The following is a 14,535-nucleotide window of genomic DNA, read 5'->3' as shown; positions in this document are numbered from 1 at the left end:
GGCTTGGGCTTGGGCTTGTAACTTAATTGCTTAGAAGATGCTTTAAATATTTATTTAATTGGGCAGAAGATTCTGATATAAGATAGTACAAGATTCATTAATGAGCCAAAAAAAAAGATACAAGATTCATTAAGCTACAAAATTCAAGATTGTTTTGCAGATGATTATTATTTAATAAATATGACCGAAAAAAATTTATTAAACCCCTCGATAGTTAAGTTACTAGCTAGAATGGTGTCATGATGAGTATCAATGCTTTTTATCAAGGGATTATCATTAAGTCACAAACTTAATTATAATCCATTCTAAAATAAAAGTAACTTCGGTTAAAAATTTTAATTTTTTTAATATAATAATTTCGCAACTTTCAAAGTGAATTATGTCACGAGTCATGCCCAAATCTGTCTTTGTTTAACCTAAAAAATTATAGTGATAAATTTGTCGGTCACCAACCTGGATCTTGTCTCATGCTGGACACGCAAATTTTTTTAGAGCCCTTTTTCTTTTTATTAGCTTGAAAAATTACAATTTAAGAAAGAGGGACTAGTTTTTTTTTTTATATAAAAAAAAGACGTTAAATCCGGATATTTTTTATACATATTTTTTAAAATAGAAAACGGGTTATATATGGCCAAAAAATAAATGAATTTTGTAAAAAGATTGTAATTTTCATCTAAACTTTCAATTAAGCTAAAAAATACATTAATTTATATATTTATTACAATTTTCACTTGAGTTTGACTTTTGACGAAATTAGAGTTTAGTTGACAATCGGAAGTTCACCTAATGTTCGTCTAACTTCTGATGATGATGAGTATTTAGAAGTTCGGAGGTATAATAAATTTGACTTAATCTCGGTTGTCAATTAAGCTCTAATTTCGTTGAAAGTCAAATTTTACAACAAAAATATAAATTTATATAATTTTTGACTTAATTAAAAATTCACATGAAAATTAAGATCTTTTTCAAAGATCATGTATAATTTTTTTTTTCCATTAACCCAATAGAAAAATTAAAATGGTATGATTGGTAAATGAAAGTGTCGGTGGGGATTATACATAAGCTGGGTGGGCCCCAGCCCCCCTAAACCCTACCAAGCTTTCTTTTATTCTCAAGCCAGCCTGTTTCAGTTCCAAATGCCAAACTCATCACAGCCGTTGATTTTGATCGTGGGTCCCATCTCATGCAAATCAAACTATGTAGCACGAGGGCATTCTCGTAAAATTAGGGTCATTTGATTCATTTCCAACATTTACAATAATTATTTTAATAAATGATGAAAAATATGAAAAGCATTAAAAAAAAAAGGAAAAATTTAAGAACGTGAAAGAGACAGCTGATCTAACTAACACAGTCTGTCGTCGGTGGGATTCTTTCTCCTCTTCTGTGTTTTCTCTTTGCATTTCATCCAAACAAATTAAATCCCTAATTTTCACCATTTTTTTCTGATTATTTCCTCCATTCTCTGCAAAAAAATCCAAAAAAAAAGGAAAAATTATTTTAGAGAGAAGAATCTCGAGTTTTCACTGAGTGTGAGTAAGCAGTAGCTAACCCTTCACTTTCTTTCCCTTTCTTTAATCTTCAATGCGTTTGATGCATTCGTGTCGAATTCATTACTCATTAGTCAATCACGCACCAAATTCCATAAATCCCCAGCTTTCTTCTGAAATCACTCGATTTCAGCGAAAATTCGACAATTTCTGAATTTTTTTCGGTGATTAAGCAGGAAAATGGAGGCGAGGAGCGGAGGATTCGCGAAGATCGGTCTGGCGATCTGCGTGATGGCAATGGCGGCGTGTTTGGCCGGCGCGGCGGACAAGGAAATCAAGGTGAGGACGGTGAGGGGGGAGAAGGTGTGCACCCAAGGATGGGAGTGCAACGGCTGGTCCAAATTCTGCTGCAATCTCACCATCTCGGACATCTTCCAGACCTACCAGTTCGAGAATCTCTTCTCGAAGAGGAACTCGCCGGTGGCGAACGCCGTCGGCTTCTGGGATTACCGGTCGTTCATCCTCGCCGCATCCATGTTCGAGCACCTCGGATTCGGGACCACCGGCGGCAAGCTCATGCAGATGAAGGAGATCGCCGCATTCCTCGGCCACGTCGGCTGCAAAACTTCTTGTGAGTTTTTTTTTTTGATTTCTGTAAATGTGCAGGATTGGGATGTGGAATTAATTGTCTGAGTAGAACATTTAGGGGTTTGGTTTTATACGCTGTGGATGCTATTAACTTAATCGAATTATTAAATTTGTAGTATGATTATTATGTGTTATGGATCTAGATTGTTGGTGTCCATTTGAGCTTGTAGCTGATTGTTTTTCTTTCTTTTTTTGATTTTTTTGGTAGTTGATGAACATTTCCATTTACCCAATTGATGTTGACTTGGTAATTTTGCCTAAGTTGGAGTGATTCTTCAGTCATTGTTACTTGGACCTTGGTAGTATTGACTGATTTTTTGGGGGGATTGATTTAGGTCTGTCGGTGCGATAATTTTATTTTCGTTGCTGTTCAATACAGTCTACTCAATTGTGACCTTTACTTTGTTACGTTGTTGGTTAGTTTGTGAATACTCTTTCTGCCTGCCTATGTTTTTTGTGATCGAAATGCTGTTTATGTCTATAGCTGATATGAATATGGTTGTTACTGTCGAATAATATCCATAAGATGTCAGTTTTATAGTAGCTACTTCCATATATGCATGATGGCATACCAAGTTAGTTATAAAAGAGAGGAAAAGATTGTATGATTGCTATGTATTTCATAGTCATGGCAATCAGTCATTATTGGTAACTGCCTTCTCTCTTGACTGAAGATTAAAACCGTGCAGAATCTCCACAGCCTTGTTTTGAAGAATGCAGCTTTATGTTGCAATCATTAGTTATTACCGCAGTCTGTAATATTGAAAACTTTTGAGAAATTTGAGATACATATTCAGTATTTTAGAAATAGGATTTTGATTGAGCTGGTGAATTCGGTGGCTACTGAATTGGCTGTGGAGAAACAATATTGTAGATATGAGACAGACTCTTATACTCTTGCAAATATATCTATCTTGTGCCACTTTGAAATAAACATATGTAGGGTGAATTTGTGTCCATCTTCCTTCCTTCTAGCAGAGTAACCAGTGTCGAAATAATGCAGGTGGTTATGGAGTGGCTACGGGCGGACCGCTAGCATGGGGTCTATGCTTCAATAAAGAAATGAGCCCCAGCCAAAAATATTGTGATGACTTCTACAAATATGACTATCCATGTGCTCCTGGAGCAGAATACTACGGCCGTGGAGCTATTCCAATCTATTGGTACTTTATCTTTCTCCTGAGCTTTTTTCCTTCTTTTCCCGGATAAAAGTCCTTGATTTTTTGGTTAACCTTGTTGCTATGTATCAACTGGTGGTAGTGAATCGACTGATGCAAGTGTGTCCGGGTTAAATGTGTACTTTCCTAATGCCTACATACCAATCCCCTGTTGATAGTAAGACTATAATTAGGAATCATGTATAATGTTTTACAGACAGTAATGTTTTAAATGTCTACTTTCTTAATGCCTACATACCCATCCCTTGAATCTTTACTTGATGTCATTAAGGTTTGTTTTATTTTTTAATCTCATATTGCTATGGATCTGCTAACATCATGTAAAAATCATTCCAGGAACTACAACTACGGAGCAATTGGTAAAGGCATCAATCAGGATTTGTTGAACCATCCCGAATACGTTGAACAGAATGCAACTATCGCCTTCCAGGCTGCGATCTATAGGTGGATGACGTCTGTGAAAAAGAAGCAGCCATCTGCTCACGATGTCTTCGTTGGGAACTGGAAACCCACCAAGAATGACACGTTGGCGAAACGATTTCCTGGATTCGGAAGCACCATGAATCTTTTGTACGGCGAGCAAACTTGTGGCCAGGGCGACATTGATCCCATGAACAACATCATCTCTCACTACCTCTATTATCTCGACTTGTTGGGCGTGGGGCGAGAGCAAGCAGGACCCCACGAAGTGCTCTCCTGCGCCGAACAGGCTCCGTTCAATCCATCTACTACCAAATCATCGTCTTGAATTCCTATCTGAATCTCTCTTATAATAAGATTTGTGTTGGGCCACCTCTCCTGTATTCGTGTGATTATTGAATTTGTAATATGTCGACTGCTTTTGCTCTGCTTCATTGCTATATATACAGGTTTTGTGAATTCAAATTGTTTGTGTTGCTAGTGTATCATTAAGGTGTAATATTTTATACATGAATGTACTTTTGTCAGTTTATACTTGAGGACTCATTATATTCGATTAATTTTTTCGTTTTGGAGGTGTTTGGTTATTATTATTATTATTATTATTATTATTATTATTATTATTATTATTATTATTATTAAGGTGTAATATTTTATACTCGATGACGCATTATATTTTATTAATTTTTTCGTTGTGGTGTTTGATTATCATTATGTCTCTTTTTTTGTTTGATTCACATATAAATTGACGTCTTGATTGAATACAGAGCTTTCAAACTCACGTGGTTCAAGAAAGTTTAGCCTTTTAACTTCTTCTAAGATAACTATCAATTTCTGCAAAGGTATAAATCACAAAAGAGGAAGTCTTCTCGATCTAAAAAAAGAGTCGATTTTATTTTCTTTTTGGTGTGTGGAGAAGTAACTAGAGACCCCTATTTATACTAGTTGATGGAGAGTAGTATTGAAGAGTTTCGATTGATATTAATCTCAAAAAACCTTACCATCTCTAGGTTAAATCTTACTTGTTTGCTTTTTCACACAAAATCCCTCGATAATTTACCATTTTCATAGTCACATAGACAAGATAAGATGTTTGTCTCATTCCATTCAATTATTGAGGTTTTAGATAAAATAATGAAACTTAGTTGGTAAGATGTTTTTCCTTTTCCTTCAACCATTAGGTCAAGAGTTCGACTTTTTTTTTTTGATGAATAATTTCTTTATAAATAATACAAACCACACACACACCCCACCTATGGTGGTTATAGTGACCGAGAGTACTCGAACCTGTGACCTCTTGGACAACAGACAAGCACCCCATCCACTAGGCCATCCCAAGGGGACAGAGTTCGACTTTTTGCTGTGTGCTTAGAGTCGCGGAAGGCAAATGCTTGATCAAATTCAAAATTCAACACAAACTCAACAAGTGGAAAAGGGAAAGTAAACAAGACGAGAAAAGTAGATCAAGATCACTTATCAAAACTCATCTTGGTTTGGTGAAAGTTTGTTTAAACTTGATTAGACTGATAAACAAAACTAGTGAGCTTAGCCTCTTAACAATCCTAGAACCCACATCTAAATAGTGATAAAAAGCAATTTCCTCATTCGCGCTCGAGCTGTCCAAAATACTTGCCTGTTATGGTCACAAGGATGTTGAGGACAACAACTTCATCGTCTACCTCTGCTTTAGCAGCTCGCAAGCTTGCACATTTTCGCAGCAATGACCGAAGGGATGCACTTGTGTCGGCATGGAGAGGGCAATCTAGTGCTGCACAGAGAGCAAACAACCATAAACCGTCGTTGTATGGTAATACGTCCATGTTCACCACTGAGTTTACTCGTTTTTTGAGCAGCGAAGTTCGAGCAGCAGAATCCATCTTCAGAATTGCAGAGAGGGTGGGGCGATCAACTTTGGGGACGGAGCTTTCAGGAGAAGATGGGCCGGATTTGGCATCACTAGTCTTCAAGATGCAAGAATCGTCAACAGATTCTAAGTTGACGAATTTCTCAAAGTTATTACTCTCAACCATCTGATTCAAAAAATCCTCTTTGGTTGAAGTTTCTGCACTGGGTTCTTCGAGGTCTAACTGCGCGAAAGCCTGAGAGAGAATAGTTTATTTCATTCATGTCCATGAAAACCCGTTAGCTTACGGGTGTTTGGTGAGCTCCAACAGCTTATATAAGCTCCCTAGAAAGAAAAAAAATCTCAACCCTAACTTACTTTTTCATAATATTATAAGCGACATTATTTTACAAAAGTAACCCTACTATGATTCGTTATTTTCATCATATATCCTTCCAATTTCAGTTCTCTTCAATTTTCTCTTTTTAACTAGGATTTTCTCTCACTACCTTATAAGCTCAATTATCCAAACACTTTGACAACTTATAAACTCTCTAAAATAAACTTAGCCAAACACCCCATTAGTTGCTCCAAGATACATGAAAACATTGCTATAAATAGTATTTCCTTGAAGGTTCTAAGATGTGCTAAATGAAAAGAAATAGAAATAAAATGAAAGGAAGTGAGGAGTGCAATATTTACCTCTCTCAGCTGTGAAAAATCAGAAAGAAAGCTGTCCTCCCATTGTTTGAGAGGCAACAAATTCTCCGGGCACTTCATAACATCAGGAATTTGAGGCATATAGACACTCTGTTGTTTGACTTTATTGACCCTGACAACTTTTACCTTGGGAATTCTAGCAGCCTCCCACCTACAAAACAAGTGACATCGCACTTCAAGAGTTCACATCATCTCAACATTCTCATAATCATAACAAAGCACACAAAATGAAAAGTTGGTTGATAAATACGAAGATTTTTCAATATGAAGTTTAAAGGTAGATAAGCAAGAGCATGGTCTAGGAAGAATGTCTAGTAGTCAAATGTATAATCACGAAAATAACAAGAGAAATAAACATGAATAGCCAAAGATGAAGCAGATAGGTACCTTACACGCCTAAGATATTCAAGTCCATCCAGTGGAGGGCCAGAATCAAAATCAGGTTCTCCTGTGACAGAAAAGGCAGGCCTCTGAATGCTGTACTCTTCATCACTATCATCATCTTCGCAATAGTCTTCTTCCACTGCCGAGGACCCTCTTTCATCACTAATAGGAGGAAAAGAGGGAGGATCTGACGCGTTCAAATTCTCAAGGTGATCACCTTCAACTTTTGGGCACACTTCACCTGAAAAATGTATATGCTAACTTAGTTAATCCTTCAAAATACTTAATAAAGATAATGCAACCGGAACACAAATCATTGACCTGAAATCAAGGGACCAAAGTTCGCAATTCAAAGCATGTATTAAAGATAAATGATTGTATGTGCAGGAGGTGAAACGAAATTCTAATGATTCTATCTGAGTCAATACGTTATAACTTATAAGTGGCCAAAAAAAAAATATCTGTATTCATAAAACAAGGCATTCACAAATCCTACAAACCATTCTTCAACGCACAAAGATAATCAGATGTTTTCCTTTCCCAATTGCAGCCATCACACCTGTGCACATGGAAAAACTAACCCATCAAATTGACACAACCGGAGCAAGACATCCACAACGTAAAGGAAATACAAATAAGACACACAAAACCTCCCAACTCCATTATTTTCCAAGCTTATACACAAACAAGAAGATATGGGATAAAAAAGGTGGAATCCACTCAAATATGATAAAATTTTCCCATCATTTCTTATCTCTTCTTTTCTTATGATAAATTTGCAACCAAAGAGATACTTGTAATATAATCCACCAACCATATCACTAAGTTCATCATGCACAATTTCTTGAACGTAGATAAAGAGGATACTTTAACAAAAAGAATGGTCATTAAACACCACAGCACAAGAACCTTGTTCGAAACGCAAAAACTCCCAAATAAAAAAGATAAATGTATGATTCTGAAAGTAGAAGAGCATACCCAAATTAGCACATTTCTGAAACTGAGGCCGAGGATCAAAGTCGAAGCTTGGGACGCTATCCTTCTCACGAGCTCTATCCAATCTGACCAGTCCATCATACTCATCCACCACCGTCGCACCAAGCCGGCAGTATATCTCAATCCACTTCTTCTTTTGGTCTTCAAGCTCCTCAAACCTTAGAGCCTCCATCTCCTCTCTCGAATACATCAGCCCCTTCTTTTCTCTCCTTTCACTAGGATAACAATTCAACCCCTCATTGTTTCTCCTACCCCTTCCTCCCCTTCGTTTAGGCCTCTTCTCCTTGGGCTCCTGCTGCTTCCAATTCCTCTTACTACCACTCTCATCGTGATTGATAAATTCAGTGTATTCAAACACCTGAACTTCACTCGCGCATTTCTTCGAACAGTTAATCTGCACTTCTTCGTCATTTTTTTCCTCAATTCTCTGCACACCAATCTCTGCGTCGTTGGATAAGACGGCTTCATATGCATCGGACTCCTGAACGACGCCGTCGCGGATGCTTTCTTCAACAGGAACAGAGGCGCTGCTGTTTGTGGAATTATCGGAAGCGTCTCTTGCGGCTTCCGCAGTGAAATTGCCTGAGCCGTTGGAAGATTGTAGATTAATGAGACCGTGAGGCGGCGCTTCCGCCGGAGTATCGACGAAGCTCCGGTGAACTGCGGCGGCTTCGCGGCCGTCCGAATCTATGAGAGAAGATTGTGCTAACATCGGAAAATAATTGAGCTGTTAATTTGAAAGAATTTAGGCAATACCAAATCCGTATATATAGTGAATTGGAACACCTCCTCCCAAAAATTTCGGTCCAATTTCAATTTTTTAACATTTAAAAATACACACTAAATAAACTAAAAAATAAATAAATCACTATATAATTATAATCATGTAGATTTTTGTTTATTGTAATTACTTTGTTTTTCAGATTCTGTTTTTGATATATTTGTTGGAGTATAATTATAATCATGCAGATATAGTCTTCATATTGTTTGATTTATTGTAATAATGCATGTAGTAACAAAATTATTCCTATAATTTTATTTTGATCTTCAAGAGGTATTATATGTTTTAATCTATTTTATTTTAGTTTTCAAGAGATATTATATATTTTAATCTGATTTTTTATTATAAATTAATAATTAAATAAATAAAATCAAACATCGCATCACGATAAACTCAAAATCCAAACCTTAAACATTTATCACTCAACTAACACACAATTCTTGTACTTTCACATTAAAATATGTTAGTTCAAATGAGTTTAAATCTCGATTTAACATTATAAAAATTACTATAAAAAATTATACATGTATTCAAAAAAAGAATTGCCACCTATAGGATATGAAATTTTGAGTATTATTTATTCGATTAAAGTGATAAATCCACTGAAAATTATTTCTATTTACCAGGTGCTAAACTTTCAGAAATCCCAAACAAACAAACAGACAAACACACTCTAGTTTGCTGCTTTAAGCAGAGTAAGAGCTAAGTGAAGTCACCAAACAGTTACAACAATCTCATTATTTGCTAAGCACAAATCAATACAAGTTGCAGCAAAATTGTTACACATCATCGATGAACAACTTTAACTAAGTTTCTAAGTTCTAATAGATACAAGATATAGCAAAGGCGTTTCGCCCATCGTCGTCCCACTACCAAAACAGAAAGACGAAACAGGATCACACTGAATATCGATCAGCAACTCGAGAAGAAGACAATGCTCCCAACCTTAAGCCTACTAACAAGGCATTCCTTCAAGTGCTAATTCTTCACTTACAATGTGTGCATTACCTTGCTTTCGTTGGGATCTTCAGTTTTTAGGCGGTTCTTGAACCCCAAGAGCTTGTTGAGGGCGCTAACATAGGCTCGAACACTTGAGATGACAATGTCCATGGATGCTCCAGTCCCACTGTTTATATAGAAGAAGAATGGTGTTACAAAAAAATGACAATTCAATGAGTCAATCTTTTTCTGTTTTATCATCCTTTAAAAAAATTATTCCGAAAGATGCAAAGAATTTCAGTACCTGAATGCACGGTTGACAGATTCTCCTGTGTAAGCATGGGTTGCTGTTACACTATCTTCGCCACGAATTAGAACCCGTGTTGTGGCTATAGCATCGATGCCTTCAGTAACACCACTCATGGAATACTCAAGAAGAATTACGGGAACCTGTGAGCAAGCAAAACTGTATATAAGCTTGTTTCATATAATTACACGAACAGAGAACTAATAAGAGAATCTCGAGGTCCAAACATTGAGGTTCAAGTGTTGTCTGATAATGAGATTAGACCCCCTGCAATAGTGAATGATGACAAATAATTTCAACCCTACTACAAATCCTCACAAGATCTTGCAACAATTTCTATAATACATGTTGTGATCCCTAATTTGCGGCCTGAAGAAGTGTATTCACGAGTAAAACAAATTATGAAACATATTTGGTTGCAGCAAAACTAAGCAGCAGAACTCAAAGCAACTAATGTTGACGCATTATATATGTGTGTAATTATATTCACGTTTATAGCAGCAGAAGACACCGATAATGATTTGTGCACATTTTCAAAGATGTCCCTGGATCAAACTAGAAAGGAAAAACAGTGTACATCAGCTTTTGAAGTTATTAACCTTAACAATAAGGTCAACTGCCTTGTATGCTGCATCAACAGGCCCAGTCCCAACAGAACAAGAAATATGCTCATCACCATTTTCATGAATGAGTTTGACTGTTGCGGTTGAAAGGCCAAGAGATCCACATGTAACCTGTCGACAAGGTACAAGTATGGTAATAGAATGAACTATCTCAATGTACCGCAACTGTATCTAGTGATTAACCACTATGTAGAAAGTTTGATGTAGACATGCCTGTACATCTTCAAGTTTCCAAACAGTTTGTGGCTGGAACACTTCATCCGAAACTAGGGCTACTAGGTCATCATCGGTGATATTCTGGAACACCAACAGAATATAAACATGCAGGAAATAGTGTTGCAATATTATAAGGTTTGACATATGTGCATGTATAGTTGGCTGAGAAGTACTTCAGTTAAAATGAGAGAGAGAGAGAGAGAGAGAGAGAGAGTTATGAAATATAAAAAAAGAGGAACCAGTTATCGTGTGCACGCATAATCCCTTTTTTTTTCGGAAACCAGACTTGAGGCATAATATGAAACACATTCTTCTAGTCTTCTACATCTGTCTTATCAGATTTCAGGCAGTACCTTTTTATTTCCAGCCACAGCTTTGAAGCGTGAAAATAGATCATCAAGTTCCTTTCCATCAATATCATACCCAAGCTGCAGATTCATTTGGAGGAAACATTGATGCATGGGTGGAATAATTGCATAAGCTACTTTAATAGTTAATAATAAGCTCAGGATTGCAATTTACCTCCAACATTTTGGCTTTCAGAGCATGGCGTCCACTGTAAAATAATGCCCCCAACAAAAAAAGAATAAAACATTACAATAAATACTCCGGGTACATCATATGGTGATCAGCATCATGAAAATAACAATGATCGCGAAAGTAACTTATAGCAAAAATGTAATAACTGAGATTGACTTAAAGACGAGTATTGAAAGATCCTTATGTTTCTAGAGCTTATGGAGACGCACACCTATTAGTTGAGTTAAGTCCATTATAAGAGAGTAGTAACACATGCAACGGCAGTTACATCCAGCATACCTGAGTTTTCCAAGCACTATACCAGATTCATTAGAACGAAGAAGTCCAATATCTTCAGGAGACATAATTTCGTAGGTGTTTCTATGTTTCAGCATTCCATCCTGCAAAAAAACTCAGATAAAATGTATAAACTTTAAATTTCTGTTACAACTTAAAATGGTCCAACTCAATATTTGCAAATTTGCAATAAATGAAAAATGTACATCAAAATTAATCAACCAAAGCTATAATTTCGATGTAAATGCAGAAGACTCTTAACATAAAAGAAAACCATTAAACACCAACCTGATGAATTCCGCTTTCATGAGCAAAAGCATTAGCTCCAACAATTGCTTTGTGTGGCTGAATACGCAGCCCACTATATTCTTCTACCTGAAACACAGGGTTCAACAATGTGAGGATATGTATGTTTATAAAAATGTGAGTATATATCTCAAGAGAATGACAAGAAGCATAAATGATGCAGAGGATAGTATACCATCTTGCTCGCCATGACAATATGTTGAGTGTTGATCCCTGTGTAAAGACCATCTAGAGCTTGCTCTCCACGGCATTTTATGGCCATTACAACCTGCAGTGAATTAGAAATAGAAACATATTTTCATTTGGAGGAAAATATGGGCCTAGACAGTCCTTGAGCCAATTGGGTGCTTGGACGGAAAGAATTATTGTAATTTCAAGCCAAGATAATTTAAATTATGACCTTAAGGAAACCTTGTACCATGTTTCCTTAGATTTTAATGATTAAGACTCAAAACTAACTACCCAAGATAGAGCCTCCCCCCCCCCCCCCCCCAAAAAAAAGAAGAAAATAAATAAAAGAGCAAGAGAACACACCTCCTCTAATGACGCATTACCAGCTCTTTCACCAATGCCATTAATGGTAACCTCTACTTGCCTTGCACCAGCATATGCCCCCTGAAGTTGAGAAAAGCATCAGTGTCAATCCAACCTGAATTTTTGTCCAGCACTCCAAGCGTAAGAAATACGTACCGCTAAAGTATTAGCAGTAGAAAGTCCAAGGTCATTCTGGCAGTGTGTTGAGATAATGACATTTTCAATACCAGGGGTGTTTGCTTTTATGTCTGCAATTAGCTGTCCAAATTCAGAGGGCAAAGTGTAGCCTACTGTATCAGGGATGTTAAGAGTTGTTGCGCCTGCCTTAATAACCTCTCCCAGAATTTGATAAAGGAATTCTCTGTCTGATCTGTAAGAAACCAAAGAAAAGAAAGATGAGATAACGAATTAACGAGGTTGCATTAAGAATGTAATATCTACACCAGACACTCCTCCTTGCCCTAAGTCCCTAGAAATTCAAAACCTTAAAATATCTGTTCCAATCAGAAAATTTTCAGAGAACATACTCTACTCCGAATCCCAATTTATGAAACTCAAGGTGGTCAGCACCCCACCCCACCCCACCACACTTCTTAAGATACAGCTTTACTTTTGAGATTGGAACCGACATTTGAAAGGTTAGCCAAATACTTCTTTCCAGTCATTCAATGGCCAAGGAACAAAAGAAACATGAAGAATAAAATACAAAATAAAACATTTCCGCTGCAGATATAATACAAATCAAATAACATTTTATTCCAATTCAAACATAGTTCCATTGGAAGAAAAGAAATCACACTATCACAAATATTTGAATAGGAAATGCTCGACCCCTTAAATCCAGTTCACAATGTACTACAACACAAGTTCATACTCTCTAAATGCGTTTGTATTGGTCATGGTTAACTTTCCTTCTAAAAGCAGCAATTTGGATAATCTGATTACTGTTGTTATTTTAGTTCTTCCACAACAGTTAAGAGAAACAATTTGAGCTTGAATTGCAGACTTGCAGTATTCATTTAAAGCTTCTTCCTTAATTCTTCCAATTTCGAGGGGGCAAAACCAAACAGTCATTTAATTCATTATCAAATAATTAATTACTAATTTACTGTAACTAATTCTAGAAGCTGTTTGTGTTTATCGAGATAAATCAAAATCACAGAAGCAAATCAATCCGCGTCACCTTCCCGCATCTTCGGGGCTAAACTCAACATCTTCACACCCCAAACTCCGAGCATAAGCCACCATGCTCCTCGCCTTCTCCACCACTTGCTCCGGCGTCATCTTCAGCTTGAACTTCATATGAATCTCACTCGTCGCAATGAAGGTGTGAATCCGCGGCTTCTTCGCGTGCTTCACCGCATCCCACGACCGCTCAATATCCCTCTTATTACACCTCGCCAGGCCGCAGATCACCGGAACATGATCGGAATCCACCGCATTTCCGAACTCGCGCGCGATCAATTCGACGGCTTCGAAGTCGGCTTCGGAGGACGCCGGAAATCCGGCCTCGATGATGTCGACGCCGAGGCGCGCGAGCTGCCGCGCGATGTCGAGCTTCTCCTTGGTGGTCATGGTGGCGCCGGGGGACTGCTCGCCGTCGCGGAGGGTGGTGTCGAAGATGCGCACGTACTTGGGGTCCGGTATGCGGTTGGGGATGTAATCCGGGCGGAGGAGGGAGCAGCGGACGGCGGCGGCGGAGGATGGACGGCCATTTCTGATGAGGTAGAGCGGGCGGATGGGGATTTTTGTGGAGCGGAAGGTGGTGGGAGGTGGCGGGATGGCTGCGTGCTTGCAAATCGAAGACGCCATTGTTGAATTGAATTTGGGAGGAGAAGTGAAGGATAGGATTTATTTAGAGAGAGATTAATGTCAGTTAAAAAACCCTAATATTTTTAACAGGGTTTAAGAAATTTGGGTCCCTGTGGGGTCCGCACTTGTCCTATGTCGCCTATCGAATCTCATAATTGACTATTCTAATCATTAGATTAGACAAATTGTTATTTACTTGTCAATTCTCCAATGTATTCTTTAATTATTAATTCTTCTATTACGATAAGCTAATAAAATTTAATGTAAGTGACAAAGCTAAAATATACAGAAACTCTTTTTTATAATTAGAGTGTTTGATAAAAAAAACAACTTAATATTCATTTTATTAAACTTACCTACAGCAACTTTTCATGTACATTGAGTTAATAAAAGACTTGTCCGAATTGTAGAGAACAGTTTATATATCAAAATATTCATTTTATTATTATATAGATATAAAATAGTCATAATTTTTTTTAAATAACATAGTTGTAAAGATTAAAAAAAATTAAAAATAACTAT

The 14,535-nt window shown here is 37.2% G+C and overlaps 3 protein-coding genes across 6 annotated transcripts; 1 reads left to right on the top strand and 2 right to left on the bottom strand.

The window, feature by feature from the left end:
* Positions 1 to 1,255: 1,255 nt before the first annotated feature.
* On the top strand, positions 1,256 to 4,307 carry LOC130999929 (chitinase-like protein 1). 4 transcript variants are annotated; one of them, XM_057925634.1, is made up of 4 exons: positions 1,256 to 1,364; positions 1,727 to 2,121; positions 3,142 to 3,301; positions 3,653 to 4,307. In XM_057925634.1, exons 2-4 carry the CDS (start codon positions 1,731 to 1,733, stop codon positions 4,062 to 4,064), a joined length of 963 nt encoding a protein of 320 aa, XP_057781617.1. In that variant the 5' UTR covers positions 1,256 to 1,364; positions 1,727 to 1,730; the 3' UTR covers positions 4,065 to 4,307. The 4 variants fall into 4 exon arrangements, with proteins under 4 accessions (XP_057781617.1, XP_057781614.1, XP_057781615.1 ...); XM_057925631.1 differs by having other exon boundaries at positions 1,291 to 1,532; XM_057925632.1 differs by having other exon boundaries at positions 1,291 to 1,536.
* An 888-nt stretch (positions 4,308 to 5,195) lies between these two features.
* On the bottom strand, positions 5,196 to 8,504 carry LOC130999928 (uncharacterized). The gene is made up of 4 exons (XM_057925629.1): positions 7,662 to 8,504; positions 6,687 to 6,924; positions 6,282 to 6,450; positions 5,196 to 5,835 (listed from the first exon to the last, which is right to left on the bottom strand). Exons 1-4 carry the CDS (start codon positions 8,389 to 8,391, stop codon positions 5,338 to 5,340), a joined length of 1,635 nt encoding a protein of 544 aa, XP_057781612.1. The 5' UTR covers positions 8,392 to 8,504; the 3' UTR covers positions 5,196 to 5,337.
* Positions 8,505 to 9,174: 670 nt separating this feature from the next.
* LOC130999927 (2-isopropylmalate synthase A-like) lies at positions 9,175 to 14,096 on the bottom strand. Its single transcript, XM_057925628.1, has 12 exons — positions 13,385 to 14,096; positions 12,358 to 12,571; positions 12,202 to 12,282; positions 11,843 to 11,935; positions 11,650 to 11,736; positions 11,365 to 11,465; positions 11,068 to 11,101; positions 10,899 to 10,973; positions 10,543 to 10,626; positions 10,306 to 10,440; positions 9,704 to 9,849; positions 9,175 to 9,586 (listed from the first exon to the last, which is right to left on the bottom strand). The coding sequence occupies exons 1-12, from the start codon at positions 14,011 to 14,013 to the stop codon at positions 9,451 to 9,453; spliced, it is 1,815 nt and encodes a 604-aa protein (XP_057781611.1). The 5' UTR covers positions 14,014 to 14,096; the 3' UTR covers positions 9,175 to 9,450.
* Between the last annotated feature and the right edge of the window lie 439 nt (positions 14,097 to 14,535).

Source organism: Salvia miltiorrhiza, chromosome 8 (genome assembly GCF_028751815.1).
Source record: "Salvia miltiorrhiza cultivar Shanhuang (shh) chromosome 8, IMPLAD_Smil_shh, whole genome shotgun sequence".
In the NCBI taxonomy this organism is placed as follows: Eukaryota; Viridiplantae; Streptophyta; class Magnoliopsida; order Lamiales; family Lamiaceae; genus Salvia; species Salvia miltiorrhiza.
Note: the sequence above shows the minus strand (reverse complement) of the source record. Positions and strands in the feature narration are given on the sequence as shown.

Excerpts from the sequence above, each read along its gene's own strand:
- LOC130999928 (XM_057925629.1), bottom strand. The coding sequence starts at position 8,391 with ATGTTAGCACAATCTTCTCTCATAGATTCGGACGGCCGCGAAGCCGCC. Across the intron at positions 6,925-7,661 it reads TCAGAAATGTGCTAATTTGG|GTGAAGTGTGCCCAAAAGTT; the intron begins GTATGCTCTTCT and ends TACATTTTTCAG. Across the intron at positions 5,836-6,281 it reads ATTTTTCACAGCTGAGAGAG|GCTTTCGCGCAGTTAGACCT; the intron begins GTAAATATTGCA and ends ATTCTCTCTCAG.
- LOC130999929 (XM_057925634.1), top strand. The coding sequence starts at position 1,731 with ATGGAGGCGAGGAGCGGAGGATTCGCGAAGATCGGTCTGGCGATCTGC. Across the intron at positions 2,122-3,141 it reads CGTCGGCTGCAAAACTTCTT|GTGGTTATGGAGTGGCTACG; the intron begins GTGAGTTTTTTT and ends GAAATAATGCAG. Across the intron at positions 3,302-3,652 it reads GGAGCTATTCCAATCTATTG|GAACTACAACTACGGAGCAA; the intron begins GTACTTTATCTT and ends AAATCATTCCAG.
- LOC130999927 (XM_057925628.1), bottom strand. The coding sequence starts at position 14,013 with ATGGCGTCTTCGATTTGCAAGCACGCAGCCATCCCGCCACCTCCCACC. Across the intron at positions 11,102-11,364 it reads ATAGTGCTTGGAAAACTCAG|TGGACGCCATGCTCTGAAAG; the intron begins GTATGCTGGATG and ends ATTATTTTACAG. Across the intron at positions 10,441-10,542 it reads GGAAACTTGAAGATGTACAG|GTTACATGTGGATCTCTTGG; the intron begins GCATGTCTACAT and ends CCTTGTCGACAG.